The sequence below is a fragment of the Patagioenas fasciata genome, chromosome 1, assembly GCF_037038585.1.
Source record: "Patagioenas fasciata isolate bPatFas1 chromosome 1, bPatFas1.hap1, whole genome shotgun sequence".
Classification (NCBI taxonomy): domain Eukaryota; kingdom Metazoa; phylum Chordata; class Aves; order Columbiformes; family Columbidae; genus Patagioenas; species Patagioenas fasciata.
In genome coordinates this window covers 125,735,396-125,753,691 of record NC_092520.1, presented here as the reverse complement: position 1 = coordinate 125,753,691, position 18,296 = coordinate 125,735,396, and the positions used below count along the sequence as shown (strand labels likewise).

The 18,296-nt window shown below is 43.4% G+C and overlaps 2 protein-coding genes and 1 long non-coding RNA gene across 5 annotated transcripts in view; 1 reads left to right on the top strand and 2 right to left on the bottom strand.

Annotated features, from left to right (window-relative positions):
* Window positions 1-634: 634 nt before the first annotated feature.
* Window positions 635-6,663, bottom strand: CREG1 (cellular repressor of E1A stimulated genes 1). 2 transcript variants are annotated; one of them, XM_065852664.2, is made up of 4 exons: window positions 6,300-6,660; window positions 4,257-4,376; window positions 2,829-3,013; window positions 635-2,270 (listed from the first exon to the last, which is right to left on the bottom strand). In XM_065852664.2, coding segments are annotated over exons 1-4 (600 nt in total). In that variant the 5' UTR covers window positions 6,594-6,660; the 3' UTR covers window positions 635-2,269. The 2 variants fall into 2 exon arrangements, with proteins under 2 accessions (XP_065708736.1, XP_065708745.1); XM_065852673.2 differs by lacking the exon at window positions 635-2,270 and having other exon boundaries at window positions 2,828-3,013; window positions 6,300-6,663.
* Window positions 6,664-9,000: 2,337 nt separating this feature from the next.
* Window positions 9,001-15,111, bottom strand: LOC139828957 (uncharacterized). 2 transcript variants are annotated; one of them, XR_011741107.1, is made up of 3 exons: window positions 15,004-15,111; window positions 14,435-14,500; window positions 9,001-9,125 (listed from the first exon to the last, which is right to left on the bottom strand). It is a non-coding gene; the product is annotated as an uncharacterized lncRNA (long non-coding RNA). The 2 variants fall into 2 exon arrangements; XR_011741106.1 differs by lacking the exon at window positions 9,001-9,125 and adding an exon at window positions 10,879-13,770.
* The window catches only part of RCSD1 (RCSD domain containing 1), a 34,948-nt gene continuing 31,638 nt past the window's right edge, over window positions 14,987-18,296 (top strand). The window contains exon 1 of the mRNA XM_065852643.2: window positions 14,987-15,119. Within this exon, the coding sequence (XP_065708715.2) occupies window positions 15,114-15,119 (6 nt within the window). The 5' untranslated portion in view covers window positions 14,987-15,113. The remainder of the gene's footprint in view (window positions 15,120-18,296) is intronic.

Here is an 18,296-nt window from a genome sequence, read left to right as displayed (position 1 = left end):
TTTTGAAGAAAACAGTGTTGATATCACACCAGGGTTTTAGTTATTGTTTTAACAGCACACCAAGGCCTTTCCTGCTTCTCACCCTGCCCCACCAGTGAGTGGGCTAGGGGTGCACGAGGAGCCGGGAGGGGGCACAGCTGGGAGAGTTGACCTCAATTGACCAGAAGGATATTCTATACCATATGGCACTGTTCTCAGCATATAAAACTGGGGAAGAAGAAGAAAGCAGGGGGGGAATGATGTTCAGTGACAGTGTTTGTTTTCTGAAGTAACCGCTAATACATGCCCTGCTTTCCTGGAGGTGGTTGAACACATCAGAAATGCAGCAGCCCTAGCCAGAAAAAATAACCAAATAAGGCTTCCTTGTATTCATTTTCAGAAACCCCACTGTTATTATTTTATGTCACATTTCCCAGTATTGGATGCAGAAAAGAAAGTGAAACACAAAGATGCTTATTCCAACCAAGGAGGGGAAGCCAGGTGTAACAGGGGTGTGTCACTATTTACTCCAGCGAGCATGAAAGATTCCAGAGTGACAATAAAACAAGAAATCTGAAGAGAGGGTGCTTGTGTGAAAGACAGCGTGACAAACAGAAGTATTCTTGAATGTGTAAGAAATAATGCTCGACACCACTTGTCAAAAAATATTTTAATTTTAACAAAAGCCTAGCATGATCAGTCTCACACATCAGAAGTTATGGAGTGACATGTATTCAGGTGTCCCCATGGAAAGGATCAAGTCCATACCAGAGGATCATTTCAGTTTCCACAGTTGTTATGCCTTATATAAAAATATTTCCAATTTCATATTTAATATCAGCGTTATCTGTTCAACATAAAGTGCCATGTTGTAAGATTTTTTTGATCCTAAATTAATTTTCAAATAGTAGAACAGAATATGTTTGATACAATAACAAAAAAACCTTTTTCTCCCCCTTTGCGAAGGAAAGCTTAATAAGTTACCTCTAAAATACTTTCACAAATCATTACAGCATTTTCAAAAAGTAGTCATATAATAATGACATTAAGATGTAGAAATGAGTTGATATGACAAATTCCACTGTTCTATATATGGATTAGCCTCTAAGGAGTCTAAATTATCACATTCTTTACTCTGTCAACTAGGTAATATTTGCTCACTGTAAAATCAACTTAATTGTTCACAGTCGCTTTTGGATATTTGTGAACCTAGCACATGGGAGATGAGAGAGGATGTTAAAAGGTGCTAATTTATTTATTGTGATTGTGTATGGCTTATTTTAATGGAAAATTAATTCTACATACCTTTAATTAATTTCGTTCTCTACAAGTCGTGAATCATCTGTGTCCTACTGTATTATTTCTTTCATACTTTTGAGTTACTAACCCAAAATTTTTGCTTGAGGCTTCCAAAACCAATAATCTCCCCAGTTCTACTTTTAAGGGTAATAAAAGCTGATACATTGCTATTTTATCAGACTAACAAAGCTGAAGATTTTACAGTCTTAATCAGAAAACATTCACCCTTTACAACATTATCATTGAATTCACAAAACACTACTCTTCTTATACTAAAGTCAGATACTTTAGGTATTACCAGCCTATGTCTATTAAAGAGTCAGGGCATATGGCCACTGCCAGCTGAAGAGTTACAAAGAACTTACAATTAATTGTATGTGCAGTTTGCAAAAACACAATTGTATTCTATAGCACACTCAATACAAGCAGCAAAATAGAAAAACGGCTCAAATGAGTGTATTAGCAAAGAAAATTCTTAACAGAATTTGGGAACTCAGCATATCATTTGCCATTGTAATACAGGCAACACTTTCCATTCCACAGTCAGCTGAGCCATCCTGTATTACTTTGCCATAGAGATCTAAACTAAACTGGTATTAAAAATAAAATAAAATTGTCGAGTGCTCAGATATTATTTAATGAAGGCATTGAAAGGTTAAGAACTGGACTAAGCCTTCAGTTTCCAGTAAACATAGCCTTTCTGAATGAAGACTGTCAGACAGACATCTTTCCAGAATCACATCCAGTGAATAAAATTTACTTAAGGCTTATACACAAAGGCTTTTGAGTATGGCTTGATTCAAGTTGTGCTAGTTAGTGAGAATCTACATTTGCTTCAGAAGAGTTATATAAGCTCATTAACAATGCAAGGTGTTTGATTTTTTGCATTATTAATTCAGTTCTATAATACCTACCAAAAAAAAAAAAAATCTTTCCTGAAACAGCCAAAGTAATTCATTTGTATACCAGCATCACCAAGGATCTTCTTCCACCTACAGGGAGAAAGAATAAAAGTGAAATTGAATGCCTAAGAGTTGACTGCGCTAAAACGCATTCAAAAGTTTTGAAGACTTAGTTTCATGTAGACAACAGAATACAATTTCTCTGTACTTCAATATCATAATAATAGCTTCAAAAGCAATGTTGTTTTGAAAATATTAATTATATCACTGCAATCCCATTAATACAGCTTCATAAATGCTGAAATATTTCACTACTTTTAACTATTAGACCACAACATCATCTGTCTTGCAATTAATTCAAACAATGGCCAGTAACTGTGCCCACTCTACCAGAGTTCCTCCTCCCAATAAACTGTATTTAAGCTGAGGTACAAGTGCAGTTAACCATAGATAGCTCTATAAATATTATATTGTTAAGTAGATGGACCTCACATTATCTTATGATTTCAGACACTGCATCCAGTAGACTACTTAAGACATAAATGTGTATAAAAAACAGAGACAGGTAATATACACAGTTAATAATAAGGAGAAGTTTTACAGGTTTCAAATATAATGAGATTACGCATACAAAACTCAAGTACTTACTAAGGCTTGACACTGTAATATTCTTCTGGTGTCACAATTTTCAATCCACCAAAGTAGTCCAGGACCCAAATATTGGTGATGTTGAATTTGGCAAAGAACCAGTTATGATCCTTAGGCCAAGTTTCCATTTCAGGGTGGCGACTGAATAATGCTTTCTTTGCTAAGCCCGCTTCTGAATCATTCACCTAAACAATAACCAGCAAAATATTACAGTAAGATATGATCATGTGAAGACAAATTTCATCTAAAAAACCCCACTGCTGCCTGCAGTGTGCTTTTTTCAGTTTAGCCACATCTTGTCCCAAAGGACTCATTACCGGCAGAGTTCACTCATCTTCAGTGTGATGTACAACTGTACACAAGACAGACTAAAACTCCAAGGCAGTTGATTCTAGTATTAAATCAAAAGAGTGCTTTTAAAGTAGTCATAAGCAAGAAAGTACTTAATCAACATAAGACTAAATCTTTCAACAAATCACAAAACAGAGAAGTATGGATTCCTGCTGAATTATTACAATGCAATATTTTAGGTGTAATTTTACATTGTCTGCACTGCTCACTCAGACACAAACAGATCCAATCCATTCATGCAAACAAATACATATACACACACAAATACAATGATACAACAGAATCCACAAGAGAAGGGAAGCTGAAATGTGTGACCGCACTTAATATACAATGTGCAAACATTTAAAGGGTTAAATCAACAAGTTCTATCTCCAGGTTTAGTACAAGAGGAACTCAATAAAATAAACAATCCCATGACTGATGAGAAACTCATGGCAGCAATTAAAGGACTGCTGGAGTGTAATGTCCAAATATCTGAGGTGTGAAAACACCAATGAAGAATTTAGATTATCATACAAGAGAGACTAATGATGATTAATCCTCATCCTCAATCATTACCCTCAATAATGGGATTAAGATCTTCAGTGAATAACACATGCAGTTCTAAATGCCTTCTATGGGACACCAAAGTACTGATGCACAAAAGAACACCATCAGGTAACACAATGAACTTTTTCTGTCTCCAACATCTGTAACTTTACAGCTGAGGTTAATATCTACTTCAGTAAAGTTCTGGAAATGCATGTCACACTACAGGGACCTTGACACTTCATTCACAAGAAAATTGTCTTAGACTTCTTAGTTTCAAAACAGGTCTAGAGGAATGAGGGGGATTTCCTTCGTTACAATATTGTCCTCCCAAGTTCCTTACTTCATACTTTCAGGAGCTATGTTAGTATGTATCAAGTGGTAGCTTCATTTTCCTCAACAAAGTGTGAGGTAGCCTTCTGGTATCAGAGCACATAATGTCTCTTCATATACTTTCACACTGAAATTCTAACCTTCCTCTTCTCTGTCCACTACACAATACTATTTGATGCACACACTCTTGCCCAGTGTCAACTTTCAGCTGCTTACCTTTACAATACTCCCACAGAAGATTATGTGGGCACAGAGAGGATTCTGGGGATCATATCTGTGCTTCTTGCAGTAAGGTGTCTGTGCCAAAGACACAGTTAAGGAAGCATTTGAATTTACCTGAAATGCAAACAGTAAGACAACTGGTTTACATACTTTCGCAGAAAAATGTCATACCCATCATATTTTCAGCTTTTGGTACTTTATTCAGCTCAGTATCACTGGTAAAAAGAACAAAGCTGTCATGATCTTTCCCTAACTTTATCTGAATGCCTAGTTTAGATGAGCTCCGAATCTGAAAGCAAGCTCAGTTTATAAGTTTCTTACCATAAAATGCAAACCTCACAAAACAACACTCCTTAAAACTCTGAATTCAATATACAGTCTAGCTATTTCACATTCAAATTATTATATATACCAATTTACATACATACAGGACAGTACAAAAGACAAGGACATACAGTGAAATTCATTAAGTTAATTCTGGTGGAAGGACAAAGGGTTACTGAAAAGGTAACCAACTGAGTTGCACAACTGTTGATAAAATTTGTTAAAACAAAACCAAACACACACCCCCATCAAAACAAGCCTCTCAGCTGCCCCCAAACTGGTCAGCTCTTTTGAATTTTAAAAGTTAGGTTTAAAAAAAATCTTGAGTATTTAAGACACCTAACACGAAGAATTAAAGAATCTGTATTGTTTTTCTAAAACTAATTTGGTGAACACAGCTTGGAAAAGTACTGGTGCAGAGTGGGGTTGCCTACTGTGGAACATCACATACTAAAGTTCACTATCTCCCAGCAAAGAAAGTTCATGTGAAATTTCATTAAAAGAGCCCATCTCAAAAAGAAGTCCTGAAAAGTCACTTAAACCCTACACACAGTACCACTGAACTGATTAAACAGGAGCAACCCCGTAACAGATAGGAAGTTGCTTAACTACAAAAAAGCTGACTCATGATTATTCAGCACTATCTCCTACCAGACATCTCCCTCACATGTGACAGTCAAGTGTTTCTGCCCTCTAACAGCAGAAGAAGGATCTGTTGAGGAGCCTTCTGAAGGAAAATGTTCATTAGCAGTTTACACCATGGTTTTTACATTATTCTGAAAACAAAAGCTTATAGATGGGGTGGAGAAGACTACTACACAAGATAAATTAGGTTTTCTACAGCACTTAGATACGTAATTAAACTATTCTGAAGTAAAAACTAAAGCTCCACGGGGAACAAACAAAAAAAGGTTTATGGTAAAACAAAGTTTGAAAAATTGCCATTATTTAAGTTTTGTGTTTTACTAAGACTAGAATAGTTCCTAGAGAAAAAAAAAAAAAAAGCTTTCTAATTAAGGGGGCATACAATCGCTATTTCCCTTACTTTTTAGCCAACTTGCTCTTGACCACAGCATCAGTCTGCTGTCTTTCATGGTGCATTTGCCTTTACAGTAAACTCCAGAGATTTAATTACTCTTCCTTCTGTAGTCTGTGTAGAAGCCCTCTTTGCTCAAGCCCCACACTGGCATTTTCCAGTCCTTTTGACATGTTTCTGTGAAGTTCTCCCTGTTTAAATACTTTGTGGCCCCTCATTTCCCTGGTCAGTGCTCCTAGAAGCTTCAGCCATTTCCTTTACCAGAGTGCTGCTTAGAAATGTTTCTGACTACGATCAGCAAGAACTTCTCAGGAGGACTACTGAGTGTCCACACGGACAGCACCACCTGACATTTAGATGTTGAAGGGCTAATAGTTGTCCCTAGGTTTCACAAGTGGGGTGACACCCGTGGCACAGCCAGCGAGCACCACTGCTTTACCTCCAGAAAATGCTGGTGCGAACCTCGATTCCTACAAAGGAAATTCCAACCGCCACTTGCTACTGAGATGAAAAAGCTCAGGCAACAGAGGAAAATATGACATCGCACTAGTAACCTGCATACTTCAAAGTCTCCTTTATTGGGGTCACTATTTACATCGGGACAGCCCTCCTTCCCCGGCTGGGAGAGAGGGCAAAACCCCCTCGCCCTTGGCCGAGCCTCGGCTGCTGCCGCTCACCTCCAGGTCCTGCACGGAGATCTCCATGTCGGTCAGGTAAAGGTAGGGGACGCCGCTGCCGCTGAGGGGCCCCGGGGGCCCGTCGCTGAGGGAGAAGATGTTGGCGAAGGGGCGGCCGCGCAGCCCCTCCTGCGCGGAGAGCGTGGCCAGCGCCCCCCAGTCACAGTTGTGCAGCACGAAGCGCGCCATGCGCGCCGCCTCCTCCGGCGGCGGGATAGCCCCGCCGGCCGCCAGCAGCAGCACCACCGCCGTACACAGGAACAACGGTCCCGCCATCCCGCACCCGTGCGCCATCGCCACCGACTGCCGGACACCGCAAACACCGGCCCACACGCACCCTGCCCCGCGCGGGGAGGGGCGGGTCCTTCAGCTCTCTGCCAATCGGAACAAATCTGGCCGCCTTCCTTCACCAATGAGGGAGAACTTTGCGAGTGGGAAATTACCTCGTCCGCTGTCAGCCAACGGGCTCGCGATGCCTGCTCTCTTCAGCCAATGAGAGCTGCTGGGAGGCGGGGACTATCCCCACCCCCCTTGAGTTGTAAACAACCTCTGACAGCTTTACCGAGTCGTCGCGACCGGAGGAAAAGGGGGCAGAGCCACGCGTAGCCCAGCAGCCAATGAAAGGCCTCTTCAGAACTCTCTGCCAATCATGTTTCGCGAGCGGCCGGTAGGAGCGGCTCGCTCCCTCCCGTGACGCGTATGGGGGCGCAGTAGCAGTCGTTGGGCTGTGGGGGGAGCTGACGGGACGCGGCCATCCTTGAGGAAAACCTGGTCATTTAATTACACCAAATGGGCTGTGTCTGAAACTGACTCGGACCGTAAAGCTCATAGGATCATCTGCCACTGCGCATAGCTGAAGTCCCACCACAACCTTCTGGACTTCAATGCATCACTTACAGGGTAAATAGTCCAGTACGCCTCATTTTGTCTGTGGCCTTGTGCTCAGTCATCTTATAAAGATTTGTATAATGAAATCTTTTTAACTGGGGTAATTTTGAAACTTTTTTCAACTTCTCCCAAGAGATGGGAACTTTCAGTTTTTCCACTTCAATCTTACCAAATACGTCAACTCTATGTACATAGCAATGTGCTATATTAGCACAAAGAAACCCAAATTAAGTTTGTGTGACCATCATCTGTCCCCAGGTGCCCCATAGCACCCATAGCTGATAGCAGGCCAGATGAATCAGTTTGTTGGGCTGAATTCAGGAAGGCAAATACATCACGCATCCATTACCTACCATTTATGTACTGTCCTGTTGTTGCAGTACATGCAGAACAAAATAATTTTTCCTCCAGTGTTCCCCTTGCCTGCAGGGCACACACAGGGCCCAGCTTTCCCTCCCTGGCACCAACACACAGAGCCTTCCTCTGCTGCTATCCTCTCTTGCCAACGCTCAGAAAAAAAAACATGGTTTGTTATAACTGAAAAGCAAAAAAGGGCTGCTCTGAACCCCTGATGTACAGTCACTCAGCTCAGGGAGGCAGCTGAGCTTGCAAGTAGCAACTGTTCCAGCAACACAGTCAGGCAACACAAGTAGCCTTGTTGGTGATAGGGGCACAAGGGCAAAGTGCTAAGGAGAAAAATAGGGCAAGAAAAGGAGTGAGGTGTGAGGCAAGAGGCTGCGCAAAAGGTTGATTTTATGTATGTAGGATTATAAAACAAATTTAGATGAGTGGCTGGAGCGGAGCATATCAAAGGGAAAAAGCAGCTGATCTGCAGGAGTGAAAAGAGTAAGGAAGAATGAGATTTAAATAGCCTAGAGGAAACAGCTTAGGAAAGAGAAGGGGATAAGGAAGACAAGCTGCAACAAATGCTTTTCATTAGAGATTTTGCTAACTAAAACTGAGACATTATAGCTTCCTCTATTCTCTCCCCACCAACCCGTGCATGCATACACAGAAGTTGCTTGTTCCTCTCAATTTTCAAGCAGCCCTGCCCTTTGAGAACCTGGGGAGGGGTCAGTATTTGCTTGATGTAGTCAAAGGGTCAAGTGGCAGAGGGAGGTGGGGGGTATGAGTGTGTGAATCATTTTACTGGGGAATAGGGGAGTGTGACAGGGAGCACCCAGGACATGTTTGGTGGGATCAGCACAGGAAAGAAGGTATGTTGTGGAGAGTACGTGGAAGTAACATGTGCCACAGGGGAAAAAAAGGATGGAAAGGATAGAAGATAAAGGGGATGTGGGAAGAAGAGCTGGCAATTCTCTTTTCTTTTGTTTCAGAAAAAAAATATGCAGAAAGGGGAAAAGTTTTTCTGTTCTGCAGTTTAGATTTATTAACAGCGTGTATTTGCTGAATGTGGCTGTCCCTCCTTTGTCAGGAAGGGTACATGTTTCTGGAGCTGCACAGCCTCTGTGGCAAGAAAGTCAAAGCGAACTTTGTGGAGACTGCAGAAGATCATCCCTCAATCCCCCTGCCACTACTGGGACCATGCAGTGGAATCGCAGGGACCAAGAGAAAATGACCCATTCAAACAAAGTCTGCCAAGTTTTCCTCACCTCCTCCTGCCCCTACAGCCTTGTGGCACATCTGCAGCCATCCCAGTCTGCAGCCATCCTAGCCTGCAGCTGCCAAGGGGTGCTGCTGCTCAAACCCAGCCTCCTGCAGGATTTGGGTTGATGAGTCTGGTGGGAATTCAGCACTCAACAGGATTTATGGAAGCAAACAGAATTGGCTTTCTGCTACAGAGAGCAGGATTTATTAGGCTGAGTACTCACTGCAGTGTGCAGTGCACACCAGTGTATAGACTTTCTTGCACATTGCACCAAACAAAGGGAGCTTGTTTTGGTCCCCTCTTTCTTGGATGTGTAGTATCGGGTGAACCTGTAGGGTAAGGGATAAGGTCTTTAATTCTTTCAGCTTGCTCTGAAATTATGTGATACAAAGTAAATCTCCAGGCTCTCTCACTTCCTCAGCTAGATCTCAGAGAAAGGAGAAGGATTCTCTCTGTTGTGGTGCAATAAGCCTAAGGGGTCCTAGCATCCTTGCATAACAAGGTCAAGAAAGTATTGCTAGCCACTAGTTCTCCTTTTCAACTCATATGCTTGTTTACATTACAAAAACAGTAAGTAGACAGTAATATCTCACCAGAGATTGAGCCAGTTTACTCCCTCCAGGGGCTGGCCAGGTCATGGAACAATCTTAATTTCAGTGTGGTTTACATGCAATGGGCCACAGGCTGAATCTGGGGGCTGTGTCTTCAGAGAACATATATTTTAGCCAGAAAGTGGGCAAGATCTCCATCCTGGCAAGTGTATCATCATGCTCCATCTGTCCTCTTCATGGCTGGTCTTGCCCTGAGCCAGCTCTCTCTTTAGACATCATGGTTGTTTGACAAGCCAGGCAAGGTTTCTCTTCAGACACACAGTCTACAACGTGCTGGGCCAGGCTTCCTGTCTAGATCATGCAGTCTGCCCATGAACAGAAGCCTTTCTTTGTACAGATAACACTCACGGGCTGTGCAGTCTCACTATGTGTAGCACTTGATTTCTGAGCCAGGCCAGCTCTCCTCAGCCAAATGACAGCCAGAGTGATTAAAGTCACTTGCCGCTGCGTTTGACAGAAGCAACTGACCTGAGTCAGCTCTGGCAAAAGCTGAAGTACTCGGTCCTTTGAAGTTTCAACGCTCAGTGCCACATGAGACCCACCATGCAAATTGTTTCTAAAAATGTCGGTCAGATATCCTCCTGAGGAGATATCAGCCCAGCCAAACAATGCAGTACTACTGCTATTGGGAAATGGCACACCACACAGGCCTTTGTTGAACACAAAAAGGTGTTGGGTACTTGTGCATAATGCATTTATTTGTTATTGTCCTCAAAGTTCTTGAGTTAACCTGGTTGGGAATTTTGTTTTTAACAGTGTAGGTTTTTAAAAGATAGGTAAAATGAATATAGCACTGGCCTGGTATTCAGCCAGAAGTCCTTTACCTTTATAAGAGCCACCACATAGGCAGTGGCAAGGCAAGCTTGCTCTGAGCATAACCTGTTAGGGACCAGAAATGTTGTTCCATTTTCAGTCAGAAAATCTTGCTGTTCAGTCAGAGCTTGGGCTGCATGCTGAGGAAGCTGTTACGAGGACCAGCTGTGACACCACTTTCTAGGATGCTAGGAGATGGGCAGCAGGACTGGCCTGAGAACAACAGAATCAAAACCATGGTTGTATCCAGCACAGATACCTGGAATTGTGTCAGTGCCCATATTCTGACTATAACTTTTTGTTTGTATATATTGAGACTTGCTGTGTATGTACCTACTAGTAACTGGTAGAGGAATTGTTCCATCTAGAAGCAAGCTGTCAATAGCCAATGCTGATAATATTTGTCCCATCACTCTATTAATCTAATGGGATGCAGCCATGCCTCTTAATACTGTAGCTCAGTTTGTTCTCTGAGGTCAGGCAGATCAGCAGTGAAGGAAGAACATTCCAAAGAAATTCAGGTGCTGCAAGAGAGGACACTAACTACCTGTACACTGCACATCAGCCCCAGGTGGCCTGGTATGAATGAGGGTGGTCTGCTTTCAGCATGATCTCATTACTAAGAGCAGATTCACTCAGGCAAGACATGGCAGGTGAAATGCTCCCTGTACCATATAGCATTTTCCTAATTTTACTCTACTTAGGGACAGGCTTTTGCCCAGAGCCTGAGATTTAAGAAGCCTTGTTAATCTGAACCTTGATGTTCCCACTCAGGCACAGGCTGACAGGAACACGTGAAATGATTCATCTTTCAGTTAATCTCTGTCACCTACTTTTTTATGTGGCCACAGCACAACACACAGTCTCACACACCCCATCCAATACAGTTAACAAGAATCACAACCGTGGCCTCTTATTTAATTCAAGTGTCTTTGGTAAGGGGGCTTTCCCATCCACATCAATCTCCAGGGGTGTGCAGCACTAGGCAAGCGAGGCCGTGTGTACACACGTGGGTGCTGGCACATGAGCGTGTGTGTGTGCGCGTGTGTGCTCTCAGATGTGCTTCACTGCAGCTGCAGAATTACAGCAAAAAAAATGTCGACGGTACAAAGCGTTCTGGCTAACTTCATTTCCTGCTGATAACTCCCTGAAGAGGAGGGCGAGGCTTAGCGTCCACAGTGTTAGTTTAAGGCTGAGGGACAAGGCCAGGGTCCGCAGGAGCAGATACGTCAGAACAGGGGTAGCAGAATGGTGGGTTCAAAAAGCAAGTTTCCCATAGAAAACACTGTTCACGTTCACTTCCTGTCAGCTTGCCATTGTTGGAGCAGCTGATGTGCAAATCTATACCAAAACAGGATGTTGGCTTTTCAAGTTGATTGATCTTCGAAATGCAAGTGCTTTTTTTTCTGTGGTTATCCTATCCCTCTTTTTTTCGGTTGAGAATTGAGTTGTTTGAGTGGTAACAGGAAGGGTTGAGATCCCATTTTCAGGGGGTCAAAAGCCCAACCTGGTCACAGCTGCTTGTTAATAGTATGAATTTTGGAAAAGGATGTGAATAGCAGCAGCCAAATCCAGACAGACAGGTGGACAGAACAATCTCAGATCCTGGCACCGACAGGTGAGCTCTACTAAGCCCTCAGTAAATGCCTTAAGAAAGCAGAGAGTTTCAATCTGTCTTGCAGGGACCCACAGCTGCCTCCACCCTTTGGTCACCCACCACCCTGACAAACATACCTTCCCAGATTCAGCACCCACACAGACACACCCGAATGAGATAGCTCTGTGGACAGAAATATCTGAGTCAAAGTTTCAGATGTCCCCAAAACTTTCTTTCCAGAGTACTCTCTGAACAAAGGACTGCTATGTCCCTGCATCTCTTCTCTGTTGACCTAACACCCTGTAGAGGCCCTATTGTCCATACTTCATAGCCAAAATGCAAGAGGCCAGCAAATATTACAAATGGTGCTTCTGAGTGTGGCAGAAGTAGTTATGCTATCTCTTTTACAGGCGTGCCAGGATGAAGGATTTTCTTGCACCTCTCCCCAACATGCTGGCCATAGCAGGAGCACCAGTCATTTGGCCTGAAGCGAACTTGCTGTTTTGGCCTCACACGCCTTGAAAATAATCAGCTGGGAAGCTGCAAAATGCAGGAGTCCAAAAGCACAACATTTTCTCAATCAAATGAAATTTCCCCCTAGAGTCTGTTTTAATGGCAGTTGTGATGACTGGATTTTTTTTCCTCCTGAGCAGGACAGATGTAGAAACTTATTTTTGCATATACAAAGAAGTTAGTCTCATAGACACTGCTATAAACCAGAAGGTCTGTAAGCAGAGATACACACAGACATGCAGAGAGTCATAGTCTAAAATATCTCACACTCATACTTGCACGTACACATCATGTAAAACACCCGGTTCCTCAGTATAACCTCCCTTAATAATGTTTGTCACAAGGTTCTTGCAGTTAAAGCAAGTCAGTTGTTTGTTTCTGATCTTTTAGTATTTTTCACTCCAGAAACAAGAAAGTCTAGAGCAAATCCACACCTCATGTCTTCCTGGCTGGAGAAAAAAGCATATACCACATTTCTGTGTGTTCTCTCCTTGCTCCTTCAGGAAGAAAGATTTAGCATGAATAAACTGAATACTGTGTACCATGTTTAGAGCAATGGCATTTGGGATTCCTGCAGCAGAAAAGATTTGCCTTGTGGCAAGATACTTCGGAGCAGAAATAAATATGGTGAAGAATTGTGGTGGGGCAGCTGCAACTACCTTTGCTTTATTAGTACGGGTAAAGTGATACTATCTCTACCTACCAGTTTCCTTTTTTGTAGACCTAAGTAAACATTTTCCTCCACAGAGGACAACTCCTGAAAGCAGAAAGAAAATGCTGAAATAGACCCTGCACAGCATGAAACAACCATTGGAAGTGTGTGATTTTGGTCATCCATTACATGGCAGATATCCTGGAAATGACACTTGGTGATCAGTGCCCACAGTGAAATCCCTGAGCACGAAACCCTCCTTCTGTCCCGAAAGCAGGCAAAGCTGCCCTCCCCACCTCGCCCTGCTCCTCATTTCAGTTCCTGTCCCCTCTCCTAGCATGCTATTGTCAGGACTTTAAGAAATCAATAGGATTTCCAATCAAGAAGGAATTTCCTGTTTATTTTAGATTTTTAAACTATTTTCTGTAGTTACAGCATCTTCTGGTTGCTTACGGCAGAGGAGTTTCAACTAATCCAGTGTTTCAGCAACAGAATATTAATTAGTCCTCTTGCCCAGTTTCCAGATTGCAACAACTCAGTCTATCATTCTTTTGGCTGAGGCCTGAGCAACCACTGTATATTGAATTTGGCAGGTAATGAGATCATGATTTAAATCTGCTAATTCCACAGGAGTCCTATAACATGCAGTACAGCAACAGTTATCTATGCTGTAAAAACAACTGTGTTGAGACAATTTATTGGTGACAATAATCTGGAATATCATGATGGTCACAGTTAAATCCATTCTGGAGTGTTTTCCTCCATAGAGAGCAGGGACTTGTGAAATGCTGCAGAGGAAAAGTATGCGTCCCTTTCAGAAAAGATGCTTAACCCTCTTCTTCCCCAACAGTATCATCCCAAAATGATGACAACATGACATTGTGTCACTGTGCAGCTGCATGCAAGGCAGGGGAGCCAGCAGAAGACAAAGGGAGCGTTTCCAAATTCCTCTGCACCACCCTGCTCTCAAGAGGTGGGGACTGAAATTCTTGGGAAGGAGCATATGCAAACAGTTGCTAAAACAGGAATGAGATGTCTAGTTTACAACACTACGATCAGAAGGGAAAGGGAAACCGCAGCAAAACATTCCCGAGGCTTATTTTTTTTCCCATCTGAATTTTTCTACCACCACGGAAGCTTCTCATTTCCAGTGCACAGCCTATTCTTCCCTGTGAAGGGAGAGAAGAACACCCTGCACCTTCTGACCTGGCAGTGTGAGACACAAGTTCAGGGTGGAATGAGCTAGTCCTGCCTTACAGCTAGCCAGTGACACCTTGCATGGGGTCCCCCTGCTTGTGCCCACATTTGTGCAGGTCCCTTCACTGGACCTGATCTTTTTTTGGGGGATCACCCAGCAACACAACAGTACTGCTGACATTATGGCAACCCGGAGAGTCCCAGCCGTGCACCAGCACCCTGAAGCCTTAAACTCTGCTCAATTGCAATGATCACCTGTTCTCTGCTCCTCTTCCGCCTCTCCAACCATCCTAAAGGCAGTCCACTGCTGACTGAAATTACCTAAAAGTGCGAAGGGAAGAGAGAAGGGAAGCTGCAGTTAGAGGTAAAAAAATTGTCCTCAGAAATAAACAGCTTGGAAGAGACCCTGTAGCCTTGGTGAGGGAAGCATGGACAAGGGAAAGAACCAGGCAGAGATACCAGGGGAGCAACTGCAAGCAAGGGAGAGAAATAGAAGAAAAATGGGACAGGGGAGGTAAAAAAAAAGGGAAGGTGACAGAAAACACAGAGAGGAGAAAGAAAGGAAGGGGGAAAATGCATATGTGGTGTCCCCAAGTTTGGGCACAGCACCAGAGTTTGCTGCTTGTTGTCTCATGAGCCCGGCACTTCGGGAAGGACAGTATCTGTTTAGATTTGTGTCTAAATATAAACCCCGATTGCTTTGCCTCCCCCTCCTCTCGCCTCCCTCCCTTCCTCTCACCCACCCGCCCTTCTTCCTTGTTCGTCGTGCAGGGCCACTCGCTGGGCTCTGTCAGTTTTCAAGCAGGAGCTTGGATGTTACATACCCTCCACGGCGGCGCGATTTTGCCCTGGCTTGGCTGAAGTTTTCCCACAGATAAGAGGGAAAGGGGTGGGGAAGAAAGATTGCCCCGAGGACACCTCTCTCTTGCAGGACATGGAGGTAAAGAAAAACTTTTATTTCCACTAGCTCGTGACTGGCTCCTCGATCTGCATTAGCTCCACCTTGCAAAGTGATTTCTCTCTAAAGGCAGCTCAAAATATCTTTTAGCAGTGGTTCAGATAAATGTCTCTCCCTCCCACCCCCGCCTGGGCCATACACCTCAGAATGTTTTGTGAGGTTTAGTCCAGATTTGGAAAACAGGGGGATGGTATGGGGACAAATTACATCTGTGAAAGGGGAACAAGGAAAGACTGCTGTTTACTTTTTTTGTCTCTGAGGTGAGAAATACAGTTAAATTTTAAAAGGCATCATTTTGAAAGGAGGTTTGAAGAATTCAGTAAAAATGGGGACATAAGGAAAATTAACAAGCCATACAGGATTAGTGGGCTCCCTGGGGCTGATTCCTACCCAAGGCAGGCAGCAGCAGCTGTCATTTGGACCCAAAGCGGTGTGTCCCCCCTGTTCCACGTGGACTGGGCAGTCTCACTTTCATTATCGATAGAGCATTTCGAGTCGATAAAGAGGACCCAAGAACTCTTGTTTTGGCGAGCTAAATGAGTAGCACAGCCCAGAGGGTTTCCTCTGCCCTTTCCTCCATGCTGCGTCTCCCATGCTTCAGGAGAGTCAGAGCTCTTATCTCTGGGTGGGCACAAGGCTGGTGGACAGGGGTGTAGAAGTAGGAGTTAGGCTTCCCTAGTATTTAATTCCAAGCCTTCTCCTGTGCAGCACCCTCTTGGGCAAGGCAGTTCACCTCTCCTTGCATCTTTGCCCATTCATATGAAATAGGAGTGATGGTGCTTGCTTTCCTTATGTCAGGCCAGATTCATCAGCTTTTCAAACAGTTTTTTAAGTGGCAGAGGGAAAAAAAAAAAGTACTTCTTTTTAGGAGGGGCACAAGAGATAGAAAGACGATTACAACATTAACAAAACCTCAGATGACAAAAGAACACTTTTGGTATATCTCTCAGCTAAACACAGATCTTACTAAACACTTTATATTATCTTTCCAGAGAAGCCTTTTTCTGCATCGGTGCAGCCCCAACAGCAGGGGACATGCAACAAAGGCAGGGAACCATGTGCTTGAGGCACCATTACAATTCTTCTTTGAAGATTGCCAGCACACAACTCAGCCGGGCAGTTCTGATACCGCCCAGGTGCTAACATCGCAGTCCTTGTTATCTGTGCTGACCTGCCCTCCAGGCGAGGGTAAAGATCAGGCACATTCATGTCGAGAAATGTCCTCAACAGGCTATCTAAACAGATTTTGGTGTGGAGAAGGACCAGGCAGTGATCAGACCAACTCAGCACAGACTCTATGCAGTATGACAGATATATAGCTTTATAAAGGTTTTTAGGTTTGACAGAGCCTGGACCAGTAACTGTTAATGCTTGTTTTATTCTTTTTCACCATATAGTATCCTGTGATGTCTGGGAGGGAAAGGGGAGTTGAGCTTTTAATTTAACTGCTGTGCACAGGAGGCCACATATGAAGCAAAGACTAAATGAGGGCTGGAGCAGATATTTTGTCATGTTGACGACACTCTCCCCTACCCTCTCTCCTCTCCACACACAAGAGAACTGCACCCCTGGAGTATTTTCTGTTGTCTGCTGCAGCGGTGTTTCAGAGTAGAAAGGGACAGACCTGCCATTTCCTCTGGTAGACACGTGTGACAGGGCAGGTCTGACAGTCAGGAAGCTGATCTGAAGTATTTAACTTAAAACTTTCAGGCTCTTGATTCAGCTCCTTTACCTCTATTTCCCACTCTTTCAACACATTACTTTGTTTTGGGATCATCTGTAGATTGCTGCATCTATTCTTATTTTTAAAATAGCTCAACTTCCAAGACAAACCACCTCCAAAAAGGTGGTTAATATCCCAAAGGTAAGAAGATAGTAAAACAAAACAGAGCTAAGAGCAAAGACTTGAGTTCCCACCTGCCGATTCTCTGCTCTGTTTCTTCATGAGAGCTTTTGACAGGCAACATGAGCAGGATCCACAGACTCACTACAGCCTTTTGCTTTAAAAAACAGATTTAATGGTCCTGTGCAACAGGAACAAGAAGTTTTGTCATTTCCCCAATTGCTTCATCTGTGGCAGACAGAGCTGCTCTGTTCTTTCCTGCTGGCATAACTGGCAAACTCTTTGCTCTACTGGGACACATGAGGATTACCAGCATTAGGGAAAAAAGGGCAGAGGGCTGACCTAGCCAGCTGATTTCCATCATGTCTCTGGCAGGAAGTCCCTATTTTTTAAAAACTTACAGAAGCAAGATAATTGGGATCTCTTTCTTAGAGTGGCTTTGTGGTTTTGCTGCTCCTTAGGGGCTAGTACCTACATTCTTAGCCATTCTGCTGCCAGAAATGTGTCATATTGAAAGCAGTAACTGTAACCATTCAATATCCCAAAGAAGGAGAAAAAAAGCAGCAAAACGCCTTTCTTGCAGTGCATGTAATTTTGTGAATCTGCTGATCTTCAGGCTGATTTTTTTTGTGGTGTGAAGACCAACTTCTTGATGCAAGATAGATCTGAGAATGTATTCTTTCCAGTCTTACAACCAATGGAAGAAACTTGAAATCATGAAGTTTGAATCACAGACTGTTAACATGAAGAGTTCATACCAAATACTTGTAAAGCTGGCACTAGTGAAAGCTCAGCCACTTGTGAAAAAGCAGACGCTAAACCTTCTTTGCACTCAAGGTACAGAAAGGATCAGAAATTATTGTGGTGGTTTGTTGGTTTACACCTTCAGAGTTGGTTCAAGCTGTCTAATTCTCATAGCTGCACCAAACCTTGCTGAAGATGTTGCGAGTTAAGGCATCCACAGAAAGTGCCTGTGGCTTTCTGCAGCCCTTTTCAACAGCAGTCATGGCATTCCTCTTCCCGGCCTCTCTGCAGGAGTTTGGGAGCGTGGAGACATTTGAACTTTGCATGCACAGCAAGGGGAAGCAATCCAAGACTGAGTTTCTCTTTGCTGGCTCCCCATGTGTGGTGGGTTCCCTAAGCTGAGAAGGTGCAGCAACCAGGTTTATTTTGTGAAGGCTCCTCTCTTCTTTGTGCCTACCAATGGATTTACCTTATTTCTGTGACATCTCCAGTCCCACGTCTCTTTTCTGCAACTAGCTCCTGCTAGACCTTCGTTTTGCCTGTTGCTGCACTAGCTCAGGAAAGGGAAAGCT

Coding starts and splice junctions, on each gene's coding strand:
- CREG1 (XM_065852673.2), bottom strand. CDS start 6,593: ATGGCGCACGGGTGCGGGATGGCGGGACCGTTGTTCCTGTGTACGGCG. Junction 4,377..6,299: donor TCTCCGTGCAGGACCTGGAG/GTGAGCGGCAGC, acceptor TTTGCATTTCAG/GTAAATTCAAATGCTTCCTT. Junction 3,014..4,256: donor TCTGTGGGAGTATTGTAAAG/GTAAGCAGCTGA, acceptor GTTATTGTTTAG/GTGAATGATTCAGAAGCGGG.